The 14403-nt window shown below is 45.5% G+C and overlaps 1 protein-coding gene across 1 annotated transcript; it reads right to left on the reverse strand.

The window, feature by feature from the left end:
- Positions 1 to 312: 312 nt before the first annotated feature.
- Positions 313 to 2215, reverse strand: LOC123058770 (WUSCHEL-related homeobox 5). Its single transcript, XM_044481455.1, has 2 exons — positions 1722 to 2215; positions 313 to 803 (listed from the first exon to the last, which is right to left on the reverse strand). Exons 1-2 carry the CDS (start codon positions 2173 to 2175, stop codon positions 352 to 354), a joined length of 906 nt encoding a protein of 301 aa, XP_044337390.1. The 5' UTR covers positions 2176 to 2215; the 3' UTR covers positions 313 to 351.
- Between the last annotated feature and the right edge of the window lie 12188 nt (positions 2216 to 14403).

Genomic DNA, 14403 nt, shown 5'->3' on the forward strand with positions numbered 1-14403 from the left:
AAAAAACCAGATATTCCAATAAAAAGGGGTGATACCCAAAATCTTTTGGGAACCTTGGTAACTGTTTCACGCCCATCTCTAGGTTAAAACTAAAATGAAACATGCACCTTGCAATGAAAAAATCAACTAGATTAATTCAATCAAATTTAACAACATGTTTCTGATAACCGCCTCAAGTTTGTGAAGAAATACATTTTCTGCCTAGTTGATGAATTAAACCAACAATGCTAATAAATATCCCCAAAAGGGCAATTGGTACATCCACCCAATCGCATGGTCATGAGATCGAGAGATACCCTAGATGATTTGGACAAGGTTCTTGTTGAGCATATCAACATTCATGTGGCTTGTTCAGTGGCCTTCACCAAAGAAGTCATAGAACGATCTCGAGCCATCTCCGCTGGGGACCTCCGAGCTCTCAGCCTCCAAAGAGAACGACCTTGAGGTGGATGGCCTTGGGGAGCCGGCGCTCTCAGTGTGGAGGGTCCTCTCGCGATTTGCGAAGGTGGGGTATTGTGGGAACAGATTCAGAAGCACGGGACGACGGGAGTAGGCCTCAGGAGCCCCGTAGCTGTTGTTGGTCGAAGGAAACTGGACCGCACGCGGTTGTTGAGTGTTGGAGTTGTTTGAAGCTGTTGTCTGGAAGTACATGGCGGCTTGTGCCTGTGCCTGGATGTTGCCATGCGCCATCGTCTCTAAATTTGAGTGCATTAGCGATGGCTGCATCTGCGAGTAGTAGGCTGCATTCACCGAGGCTTGTGCCGCTTGCCCTGTCATGTAACATGGCTGCTGCATGTACATCCCTGCAAGAAAAAGAAACATGGATCCAATGGAAAACACATTAGTACAACCATAACTTTAGGGCATATTTTGGATTAAGGGTATCCTTTGTGTGCTTTCCGGTAGTTTGCTCAAGGTTAGGCAAAATAACAGAAGCAGAATCACATAGAATTACGCTCAATGCAAACATAGCCATATCCAACACCTCCTCGATTTCTGTTGATAACGAACAAAGTTGGCATCGATGAAACACAATGAAATGGGCGAATCAGAAGGAATATAAATTAATTCAATTCATTTTAATCAAGTTGAAAAAATGGTAAATACACACTACTCGTTGCTGGATCGGCTGACACGCATCATGCCATTTTGGGGCCCACAAAATTGCTTTCGTCTTCCTACATTATGGGATGGCAGCCCGAGGCATTTTTTGGAGGTCTGACCACTTCAGAGTAGTTAGGAACAAGACAGTTCAGGTGAGTTCAGTGGCCGGAAACTCCTAAACTCTCTCGCTCGCTACTGGCGGCCAACTGCTTTGGTATCATCAGGAGTTAAGAAAACAGTTTTGCTAAATCCAAGTCTCAGTCGATGTTATATTCGTGAGATCTTGTATTAAGATACGTGTAAATTTTTCTTTTCAGATGTTTCTTTTTTTTTTTCTTACATGTGCATGCGCGCACATCGTGAGCAAGAGGAACAGCACAAAACACACCACACATGGTACAACTACCGTGCGGACGCATGAAAGCCGCGGGGGTTGCAAATGGAAAGTCGTAGATGCATACCCTTTCCAACGAAACCCCAATCGTAAAGCCAGCCAAGAAACGCACAGACGCATTCGGGAGCTAATCAATCAAGACGTGCATGCCAATTGCCAAAAGCGGATTTAATTAAATGGCGTGCTGAGCGCATAAATGGAGAGGGTTTATGCGCGGACGTACCTTCTCTGTTGCATGCAGGAGTGTTCGGCGCTGGCGGCGCCTGCAGCTGGACCGGGGAGAAGGAGTTGCCGGGGGTCCTGCGGAGCGTGGGCAGCGGCTGGGGACGGCGGATCTGCCTGGCGAAGTAGTCAGATCTCTGCTGCTGCTGCTGCTTCTGCTTCTGGCGCAGCCGGTTTTGGAACCAATAGAAGACGTTCTTGCCCTCGATGGGGCCGTGCTCCTGCAGCCTCGCCGTCACCTGATGTATCTCCTCGGCGGTGGGGGTGCGCATCCCCTGGCGGTACAGCCCCTCCAACACCGCGATCTGCTCCCTGGTAGGGACCCAGCGCGCGTTCGCCAGCGCCGCCACCGCCGCGGAGTTGGGGGATATCGGTGGGGAGAGCGGCGCCGACGTAGGGGGAGGGGAAAGGGAGAGGCCGGTGGCGGCTTCGTCGTGGTGCTCGACGCTTTCCATGGCTAGCTAGGGGAGTAGGGGTTTTCTTTGCGCTTGGGTTTTGCATTTGTGTGCGCTTGCGATCGGGCAGGTTGTTGGGGGTATTTAAAGGCCCGTGGGAGGGTGAGGAGGACTGGGGGAGAGAGGCCAGCCGCTGTCGCCGCGTGGTCAAAAGCTGTGGATGGGCCCATGGGGCGAGCAGAGGCGCGACAGGGTGGCGAGACTCGTGTGCCGGCTATTTGCCGTGTACCGCGTGTGTGATCACGATAAAACACTACACATGTAGTAACATACGGGCTGGTACCTATACCGAAATAACTTTGTTCCAAGTATAGCATGTAAACGCGCGTTGTTATGCTTCCTCTGGATCTATTCGGTCATTTAGTAATTCACGCGGTCAATGGTTTTCATTTTTCTCCCCCAAAAGCGCAATCATATTTCTCGTTTCTTGGAACAGATAGAAATACGCGTGAGTTTGCGTGTTTCAGAAGAAAAAATGTGAGTGAAAAATGAAGATATTAGTTGTTACTCGTGTCCTGGTCAATACACAGTTGTATCGTACACCAGGGTATACCATACCGGCGGTGTTCTCCGATACCATTTGACTGAAAAATAACTTCCACACAAGTGTAGCATGTAAACTTTGTACGTCCAGTTGTGTTTCCCTCTAGATCTATTAGTTCAGACACTCTAGAAAATCAGTCGGTTAAGCGGTTTCTGTTTTCATTTTCTCCCCTAAAAGCACAAAATGCTTCTCGTTTATTGTATCTGTGAAATACACATGAGTTTGTTTGTGTGTTTCATAAAAAAATAAAAAAGACCCAAATTAGTAGCTGGTACCTATACCGACCCCGTGCAGACACAGTTGTATGTAGACTACAATACACCGACGATGTTTCTGGTACCATATGACTCGACAATAACTTGGTTCCAAGTATAGCATGTAAACAGTGCACGGCCAGCTGTGCTCTTTATCGATCCATTGACAGCTCAAGCGGTTTCTGTTTCTTGCTAAAAACAAAATCAAATTAATCGCATTCCTTTTTCTTCGGAAATAAAACCTTACCATTGTTACCATGTCCATTTTCAAAAGCTAAACATAAATTGCATTAATAGCAAATCCTGGGTATATGGGCTAGGCCCATAAATCATATAATTTCTAAAATAAATCATAGAGACCCAATTGGCCCATTCATGGGTGACATGAGGTGTGAAAATTTAGTCCCACACCCTTAGTGGAGGGTGAGTTAGACCAATATATAAGGTTTCATCTTCTATACATCACTAGAAACTTGAGAAGGGGGCACATACACACGCTCCACCTCTGACGCTGGTCTTGCCTCATGCAAACATGTGTGTCATGTTTTGTGAACGAGTCGAGCCATACTAGGACCTATGGACGTTTATCCTTTTTAGCATGATAAAAGTTGGTATGGAGGAAACTTAGTGATCATCGTTTAAATTCTATATTAGGATCGTTAGGGTCCTAGACAAATACAAACCACACATAATTGCATGTTACATTCTAGAGCTTGCACTGCCTCTAGATCATTCACATCCCGCTTCTCGACATGCACAATGAGAAAGAGCAGACCTCTGGAACCGTCTCCCTCGAGAGCATCCATGGGAGAGGGATGGTAACGTCCTTTGTGGGGTGTTCACGTGGTTGTGCAATGACACTTCTTCATCATATGTTTCATACGTATTCGTATCCCTATTGCCAGGGTCGCTTTTAGTGTCTTACTAATGTCAATAGAGATGGACGTGCTATATTTTCCTTATCCAATTTGCATGCCCAGTTTATACGCACTACTTATGGTCCAATTATCAAGTCTAGTATGTTTGCCGTGTTTTATCTGATGCTTTTCTTGATTAAAATTAATAGAAATTGCTCTTATATTCCAATAAAAACGATGAAACTATGTCCTTCCATAGATTTTTGTGCAATGCCATATGTGAAAGTGCAACTAATCCCCGGGTGGTTTTGATAATTAATAACACCATATAAGCCATTCATCTAATGCTCATTGATAATAGATTTTAGAGAAGATCAATGAGTGGCATGGCAAGGACTAGTAATTGTGAACCCCTCAAAATGCTAAGGACAAGAATTGGAAAAGCTACAAAACTCTTCATTTTTGGTTAAGTGATCCAAGATCACATTGAGTCCATAGGAAAGCCAATACTATCTAAAGGGGATGAGGTTTTGATCATGACTCAATTGCTCAAGTGCTTAGTGATATTGCTCCAAAAATCCTTAAACACTTCTCTACATCATATTTGTCCAAAACCCTAAAGTATCATCTCGGTCCCACCAAAATTTCCTACCCCGGACTCATCGATCACACACACTGCCTAAGCCAAAACCTAGCATTTCAGTTCCACTGATATGGATCTCGGTCTCACCGAGATGGTGTGGCCAAGTTTCTATGATGAAGTTGCTTCATTTCGGAATTACCGAAATGAAATGATCGAAACTACCTAAACGAGGTCTTGCCCTAGCCATTGCACTTCGGTCGCTCCGAGATATTCTACTTCGGTCTCACCGAGACTTCCCACATTCGAATATTTTGCACTAGCTGTTCTCATTGAGATTTTGGACTGGTGTCATCGAGTTGGGTCAAAGGCTTGTAATAGTTGGATTTTTGGGTGAAGGCTATATATACCCCTCAACCCCCACTTACTCTCTAAGAGAGCCATCAGAACGAAACACTACTTCCACTCTCATTTTTTGAGAGAGAACCACCTACTCATGTGTTGAGATCAAGATATTCCAATCCTACCATTTGAACTTTGATTTCTAGCCTTTCCCAAGTTTCTTTCCATTCAATCCCCTCTCCTACCAAAGCCAAATCTGTTTAAGAGTGATTGAGTGTCGGGGAGACCATCATTTGAAGCACAAGAGCAAGGACTTCATCATCAATAACACCATCTATTACCTTTTGGAGAGTGGTGTCTCCTAGATTGGTTAGGTGTCACTTGGGAGCCTCCAAGAGATTGTGGAGTTGAACTGAGGAGTTTGTGATGGCAAGGAGATCGCCTACTTCATGAAGATCTACCCAAGTGAGGCTAGTCCTTCGTGGGCGTAAGACATGATGGGATAGACAAGGTTGCTTCTTTGTGGACACTTCATGGATGGAGCCCTCTGTGGACTCGCGCAACCGTTACCCCCCGGTGGGTTGAAGTCTCCCTCAATGTGGATGTATGATAGCACCATCTATCGGAACCACAGCAAAAATCATGGTGTCTTCATTGCATTTTATTTCTCCGATCCTGATACGTCTCCAACGTATCTATAATTTATGAAGTATTCATGCTGTTATATTATCATTCTTGGATGTTTTACAATCATTTTATAGCAACTTTATATCATTTTTGGGGACTACCCTATTGATCCAGTGCTCAGTGCCAGTTGTTGTTTTTTGCTTGTTTTTTACATCGTAGAAAATCAATATCAAACGGAGTCCAAACACCGTGAAACTTTTTGTGGATTTTTTTGGACTAGAAGACATCCAGTGGGCCAGAGAAGCACCTGGGGGTGCCCCGAGGGGGGCACAACCCACCAGGGCGTGCCTGGGCCCCCAGGCGTGCCCAGGTGGGTTGTGCCCACCTCGGTGGCCTCACGCACCACCTCTTTGCCCTATAAATTCCCAAATATTCCAAAAACCCTTGGGGAGAACCCGAGGTCAGAAGTTCTACCGCCGCAAGGCTCTGTAGCCACGAGAAACCAATCTAGACCGCGTTCCGGCACCCTGTTAGAGGGGGGAATCATCACCAGCGGCCATCTACATCATCCCGGCGGCCACCACGATGAGGAGGGAGTAGTCCACCCTCGGAGCTAAGGGTTTGTACTAGTAGCTATGTGTTTAATCTCTCTCTCTCTCTCTCTCGTGTTCTTGAGATGTCACGATCTTGATGTATCGTGGGCTTTGTTAATATAGTCAGATCATATGGTGTTTTCCCCTCTCTATCTTGTTGTGAATTGAGTTTTCCCTTTGAGATTTCATTTTATCGGATTGAATACTTTTATGGATTTGTGAACACTTGATGTATGTCTTGCTATGAATACTCGTGGTGACAATGGGGTATCATATTGATTCACTTGATATATATTTTGGCACTCAACTCGCGGATTCCCGAGGTGACATTGGGGTAATCTATGCATAGGGGTTGATGCACGTTCTTGTCTTTGTTTCTCTGGTAGAAATCTTGGGGCACACTTTGAGGTTTTTTGTGTTGGATTGAGTATTATAAATCTGAAATTATTTGGTGTTATTTTAGTATGAACTCTTGGATAGATCGATCGGAAAGAATAGCTTTGAGGTGGTTTCATACCCTACAAATGATTTCTTCTTATGTTCTCTGCTAGATAGGAACTTTGGAGTGATTCTTCATCGCACGTCGAGGGATGATTATATGATCCAATTATATTAGCATTGTTGAGAGATTTCACTAGTGAAAGTACAGATCCTATGCCTCATTTTCAAGCATTGCAATACCGTTTGTGCTCCATTTTATCAATTACTACCTTGCTATTTTTTATTGTTCTTATTACAAAAATCAATATCTACTATCCATATTACACTTCTATCACCATCTCTTCGTCGAACTAGTGCACCTATACAAATTACCATTGTATTTGGTGTGTTGGAGACACAAGAGACTTTTTATTATTTGGTTGTAGGGTCGTTTGAGAGAGACTATCTTCATCCTACGCCTCCCACGGATTGATAAACCTTAGGTCATCCACTTGAGGGAAAATTGCTACTGTCCTACAAAACTCTACGCTTGGAGGTCCAGCACGTGTCTACAAGAATAAAGTTGCGCAGTAAACATCGGATCCCTCCTTTTACGTTCACATGCAAAGTCTTCACTTTCCGCTGCTCAACTCTTAGACTTGCATGTGTATGGTGTACTTGAATTGGTAGAATTGCTAAAACTTGCCTACAACTAAAATTGGGAAAATGATCATTTTTATTTGGTAAGTAGTCTAATCACCCCCACCTCTAGACATACTTTGATCTTACAAGTGGTATCAGAGCTTTGGTCTCCATTGCATTGGTTTCACAACCTAGGAGAGTATGTCATCTAGTAAGGGAAACTATCACCGCAAGGTCCATATTTCGATGGTACAAACTTTGCTAGTTGAAAACATAAGATGAAAAATGCATATTCTTAGTCATAAACCTGCTTTTGGGCTGTTGTTTGTGTTGGCTTGCAAGGTGAATTCTTTGAGGATGGTAAAGAACCAGATTGTGAAGCAATCACAGAAGAATTGAAGATGTTACAATACAACACTCAAGCATGTGACATTCTCTTCAATGGTTTGTGCCCTAAGGAGTTCAACAAGATTAGCCACCTCGAGAATGCAAAGGAAATTTGGGATACTTTTGTTGATATACACGAGGGTACTGAGTCCACTAAGGAATCCAAGTTGGATGTGCTTCAAAGTTAACTTGACAAGTTCAATATGAAGGATGGTGAAGGAGTCGCCAAAATGTACTCTAGGCTTGCTCTCATCACAAATGAGATTGCTGGGTTAGGAAGTCAAGACATGACCAACAAGTTCATCATCAAGAAGATCCTTAGAGCCTTGTGATGGTGTCCTGGACTAGGGGGTATCAACTTAGTTGACCCATAGTCCATGGGCCAACCTTATGACCCACCGTTCTCATAAAGGAAGGACTCCGGTAGCTTGGCACTTTGGTGTAATCAAGGGGGACTTTGCCGAAGACTTGTTGTGTACTCCAAGTATTACTTCGGCTACCGCTATGTACGCTTAGGAGGCAACCGACCATGTGTAACCCTAGACACCCCCGGTGCCTATATAAACTGGAGGGTTTAGCCCGTAGGAGGGCATGCATTCTTCATCATCATCATTAGCCTTAGGGTTTAGTCCACAACTTACGGTCTCTAGGTATATCAACTCTATACTTTGATAGACCCAAACTATAAGCAAGAGAAGGACGTAGGGTTTTACCTTCTCAAGAGGGCCCAAACCCGGGTAAATGTTGTGTCTTCTGTCTCCTGTTACCCATCGATCCGATCTCACAGCACGGGCCACCTACCCGAGATCTCCAGTTTTGACACCGACACTGGTGCTTTGATTTAGAGATCGATGTTTGATCACTTTGGAACGATGGCTTCACACTCCTTTGACGAGTTTGGCCCCTCGGAGCCACCTGCACGTCGACAATCCCCTCTGACGGGACGCCTGAGGGCTTGACATATCTCAAACCGCACTCCCCCCTCGAGGTATTGGGGTGCGATCGAGAACTCTGTCTGGAGCTTCGCACTCCTTTGATGAGTTCGGCCCACAAAATCTGATTCGAGGAAGCCTCAGATCTGGGCTCCCGTTTGAGGGACAAGCGTGAAATCAATCAACTAGAAGAGGAGGGAGCATCGGATGTTAAGCCGAGCTCGGACACCTGCTTTTGCAAACATGGGGGAACCTCAGATTCTCCCTCGACCAGGTTGAATTTTTTATCCCACCCACCCTCATGTCGAGTATTGCCCAAGTAATTCAGGGCCTCCCGATGTATGGGACCTAATCTATGTAAAACAACAAGCCGACGAGACACTCCGATAATTCTGGTCGAGATTCTTGTTCGTCAAGAACAAAATAAATCGACCGCGCATGTGATCATGATAAGACACTACACATGTAGTAACATACATGCTGGTACCTATACCGGAAATAACTCTGTACCAAGTATAGCATGTAAACGCGCATGGTCAGTTATGCTTCCTCTGGATCTATTCGACCATTTAGTAATTCACGCGGTCAACAGTTTTCATTTTCTCTCCCCCAAAATCGCAATCATGCATATTTCTGAGTTATTGGATCTAGATATAAATACGCGTGAGTTTTGTGTTTCAGAAGGAAAAATGTAAATGAACATATTTGTTGTTACCCATGTCTTGGTCGATCACGTGCATACACAGTTGTACGTACGCCAGGATACACCATACCGGTAGTGTTCTTGGTTACGGAGGACTAAGGAAATGTTTCTCGGTTAAGCTTTAACACTGATCCAGATGACTCTGAGTCTCAATTTGGATACGTACTGAACGAGGGAACAGTTAGCTAGAACAGATCTATGCAGAGCATTGTAGACACAGACATTTGCAAAGTACGCACAGATCTGAATGTTGCAGACCCGTTGACTAAAACCTCTCTCAAACGCAAAACATGATCACACTCTAGTAAAATCTTTGGGTGTTAATCACATGGTAATGTGAACTAGATTATTGACTCTAGTAAACTCTTTGGGTGTTAGTCACGTGGCGATGTGAACTATGGGTGTTAATCACATGACAATGTGAACTAGATTATTGACTCTAGTGCAAGTGGGAGACTGACGGAAATATGCCCTAAAGGCAATAATAAAATGGTTATTATTATATTTCCTTAATCCTGAACAAGGTTTATTATTCATGCTAGAATTGTATTGACCGGAAACTTAAATACACGTATGGATACATAAACAAATATCGTGTCCCTAGTGAGCCTCTACTAGACCAGCTCGTTGATCAAAGATGGTTAAGGTTTCCTAACCATAGACATGAGTTGTCATTTGATAACGGGATCACATCATTAGGAGAATGATGTGATGGAAAAGACCCATCCGTTAGTTTAGCATATGATCGTTCAGTTTATTGCTACTACTTTCTTAATGTCAAATACATGTTCCATCGACCATGAGATCATGCAACTCCTGGATACCGGAGGAATACCTTGTGTGCTATCAAATGTCACAACATAACTGGGTGATCATCAAGATGCTCTACAGGTATCTCCAAAGGTGTCTGTTGAGTTGGCGTGAATCGAGATTGGGATTTTTCACTCCATGTATCGGAGAGGTATCTCTGGGCCCTCACGGTAATACACATCACAAGAAGCTTGCAAGCAAAGTGACTAAGGAGTTAGTTACAAGATGATGTATCGTAGAACAAGTAAAGAGACTTGCCGGTAACGAGATTGAACTAGGTATGAAGATACCGATAATCGAATCTCGAGCAAGTAACATACCGATAGACAAAGGGAATTACATATGTTGTCATAAGGTTTGACCGATAAAGATCTTCTTAGAATATGTAGGAACCAATATGGGCATCCAGGTTCCGGTATTGGTTATTGTCCAGAGAGGCATCTCGGTCATGTCTACATCATTCTCGAACCCGTAGGGTCCGCACGCTTAACGTTCGTTGACGATAGTATTATATGAGTTATGCGATCTGGGGACCGAATGTTGTTTGGAGTCCCAGATGAGATCACAGACATAACGAGGAGCTCCAGAATGGTCCGAAGGTAAAAATTGATAAGGTATTCCTCCGGTATCCAGGAGTTACGATGCTATTTGGACACCGGAAAGGTTTCAGAGTGTATCGGGTAGTCATCGAATCACCGGAAGGAGTTCCGGGAAGCCCCGGGTGGTTAATGGGCCTTATGGGCCAAGAGGGGGGAACACACCAGCCCAGAAGGGGCTGGCGCGCCCCTTCCCTTGGCCGTCGGCCCTAGGGATGGAAAGAGGGGAGGGCTAGCTCCTCCTTCCTTCCCTCCACCTAGGAGAAAGGAAGGGGGGGGGGCACCTCCTCCTGCCTTCCCCCACCGGGCATACAAGGAAGGGGGCGCGCCACCTCCTCCTGCCTTCCCCCCGCAGGCTTACAAGGAAGGGGGAGGGGGCGCTAGAGGGCAAGAGCCCAAGGGGGTCGGCCGACCACCCTTGGGGTGCCTCCTAGCTACCTCCCCTCCCCCACTATATATATCCCAGCTATTCTGCAACCCATTCCTAAATAAGCTATTCAGGAACCGTTCCTAACTGCTCGACAACAGATAAGCTAACTGTGTGTCATATACTTGTTAACTGCCAGGCGGACTTTTTCTGGCACTATTTTTCCGCACTATTTTTTATCGTAATTTTTGAACCGTTTATCGGAATGATGCGTACCGTTGGATAGCTACTGAATAGGCGAAACTTTTGTATGTTGATTGTTTCCCAAAATCCTTATAGTTTTTAAACAAAATTCAAAAAACTAGAAATTCTTCAAACGCGTTTTCGGTGTTTTTGTGAAAGAAATTTTCAAACCGTTTGTCGGAATGATACATATGATACACCATTGGAAAGCTATGGATTAGCCCAAACTTTGGTATATAGAACTCGTTTTCAGATTCGCCATGATTTAAGAGTAGTTTTCAAAAAACTAACGAAATTTTTGTCATTTTTTCCCGAACTGCTATAGTACATGCTAACTGCCCGACCAGAATAGCTAACTGACAATGACGGCCAAGCTAACTCGCGTGACATAAGACACTTTTTTTTGTTTTTTCCCTTGTTTTTCCCAGATCAAGCTAACTGCCGGTATTGAAATAGCTAACTGTCGGGGATTGCGGCAGTTAACAACAAGTTAATTGCAGGACTGAAGGTACTAATTTTTTTATTTTCCCTAGGTCATTCCAACTGTGGGGCCTGAAATAGCTAACTGCCAGGACTACGACAGTTAAGAACTAGTGAACTGCTGAAGATATCAACTTTTTTTCTTTCATTCTTTTTTTGCCAAGGTCATGCTAACTGCTCGAGTGTGCATGGCAGTTAAGTGTTCAATTTAAATTCCAGAACTTGCCCACTTAACTTCCATATGCAATAAAAAAATGGACTAGCCGTATAAAAAAACTTTGTTATAATGTTATAGTTTTGAAACACTTAACTGTTGCACTTCGTGCACTTAAGTGACAAGTCACTAAAAACTAACTTCCCTATTTACTTAAGTAGCTTTTTCACCTTTTTAATAGTTAACTGCTACAGTATCATGGATAGTCAACTGCTAATCTAAGCACAAGTCAACTGCTACAGTTTTAGTTCACTAACTGCGTTGGAGGAGAGCACTGGTGGATCAGACGAGCTGCGTTGGAGTAGATCTGGCCATGCTTGCCATGAATCAGCTCACCCCGGCCGATGGCAGAGGAAGAGATGGGTGGAGTAGAGGAGGTGATGGAGTTTCCAGGTGGGAGAGACGGCGCTGAGTCCCTGGCGACGATGGCTGCCAGTGCACCACCCCGCACCACCCCGGCCCACCTCGTTGGTGTGCTGCCACCAGGAACCTCGTGTGCACCACCCAATAGGCCCCCTCCCACGCACCTATCTGGTAACTGCTACAACAGCCATGCGTAACCGTGACCAACACCTACATGAGGAAAGGAGGGGAACAACAGGTGCTTTTTCTCATTGGGCGATGAAGAGGCACTGCCCACTGGAGATGTGACCGTGGCCGTCAACTAGAAAGGGGGAGGTGTGCCGTAGGGCGCAGTGCCTCAGCTGGATCCTGCGAGCTTCCGCTGGATCCAATCGATGGCTGGGACCTTCGAATCCCATGGATGGCTGCCCGATGAGGAAGTACGTGAGGAGAGGGAAGGCACGGGGCGCCCAGCGAGGCCTGTTGCCGGAATCCATGGCACCCACCTCCTGGGCCATTGGGAAGACTGAGGATGGCAGGAGTGCCAAGGCGAGCAGTGGGGTCGATTTGCTCAGGGAGGATTTGTGGCTGCCTTGCTCGCCGGGGTAGCAGTGCTCGAGGTGGCCAAATACCACGACCGTCGGGTTGGGCGATGGTGCAGGGCTATGGTGGTAGGCGGCGGGGTGAGAGGATGGGTGGTGGCGCACCTAGCATGCAGAGGGAAGAGAGAGTGGTGGCGAGGAAGGAGATGGGTGGCGATGGTGGTGGATTTGGGGATTTGGTTTTCTTTTCCAGCACTTTTTATCCAGCAGGCGACCGTGGTTGGTCGCGAGCGAGCCGGCCGGGTTAGGTGGCAACGCGCGGCGGAGGGTTTGGGCCATAGCATGCAGACCCGAGCTCGCTCGCTCCCTTCGGGAAAAGAAATAGGTTAGGAGCGGTGGTTCCTAACTAAGCTTATTTAGGAACTCTAGAGGGGGGTTTCTAAATAGTTCCACCCTATATATATATATATATATATATATATATGAGGGAGGGGGCGCCACACAAGACGACGACAATGTCTTAGCCGTGTGCGACGCCGCTCTCCACAGTTTAGTCCTCCGTCTAGTTTCTTCGCAGTGCTCGGCGAAGCCCTGCGAGAACGAGTTCACCATCACCGTCACCACACCGTCGTGCTGCCGGAACTCATCTACTACTTCACCCATCTTGCTAGATCAAGAAGGCGAGGACGTCATCAAGCTGAACGTGTGTTGAACATGAAGGTGTCGTACGTTTGGTACTTGATCAATTGGATCGCGAAGAAGTTCAACTACATCAACCGCGTTAAAAAACGCTTTCGCTTTACGGTCTACGAGGGTACATAGACATTCTCTCCCCTCTCGTTGCTATGCATGTCCATGGATATATCTTGCGTGTGTGTAGATCTTTTATTGTTTTTCATGCAACGTTCCCCAACATAAACGTCATATGGCAAGTTGTGCTCTGTGTCTAGATCTATTAATATGACAGTCTACACTCGGTCAAGCGGTTTATGTTTTTATTTTCTCCCCTAAAAGCACAAACATGTTTCTCATTTCTTGTATCTGTGAAATACGCATGAGTTTGTTTGTGTGTTTCATTAAAAAATTGAAGAAAACCCAAATTAGTATCTCGTAGCTATACTGACCCCGTGCAGATACAGTTGTATGTAACTACAATACAGCGACAATGTTTCTGGTACCATATGACTCGACAATAACTTGGTTGCAAGTATTGTTGGGGAACGCAGTATTTCAAAAAAATTCTACGATCACGCAAGATCTATCTAGGAGATGCATAGCAAAGAGAGGGGAGAGTGTATCTACATAACCTCATAGACTGAAAGCAGAAGCGTTTAGTAATGTCGTTGATGTAGTCGAACGTCTTCACGATCCAACCGATCAAGTATCGAACGCATGGCACCTCTGCTATCTGCACATGTTCAGCTCGGTGACGTCCCTCGTACTCTTGATCCAGCTAAGGCCGAGGGTGAGTTCCATCAGCATGACGGCGTGTCGACGGTGATGATGAAGTTACCGACGCAGGGCTTCGCCTAAGCACTACGACAATATGACCGAGGTGTAAAACTATGGAGGGGGCACCGCACATGGCTAAAGATCAACTTGTATGTCTATGGGGTGCCCCCTCCCCCGTATATAAAGGAGGGGAGGAGGAGGAGGGACGGCCACAAGGGGTGCACCCAAGGGGGGGAATCCTACTCCTAGTAGGAGTAGGTTTCCCCCTTTCCTAGTCCTAGTAGGAGAAGAAGGAAGGAGA

The sequence above is a fragment of the Triticum aestivum genome, chromosome 3A (genome assembly GCF_018294505.1).
Source record: "Triticum aestivum cultivar Chinese Spring chromosome 3A, IWGSC CS RefSeq v2.1, whole genome shotgun sequence".
NCBI classification, from domain to species: domain Eukaryota; kingdom Viridiplantae; phylum Streptophyta; class Magnoliopsida; order Poales; family Poaceae; genus Triticum; species Triticum aestivum.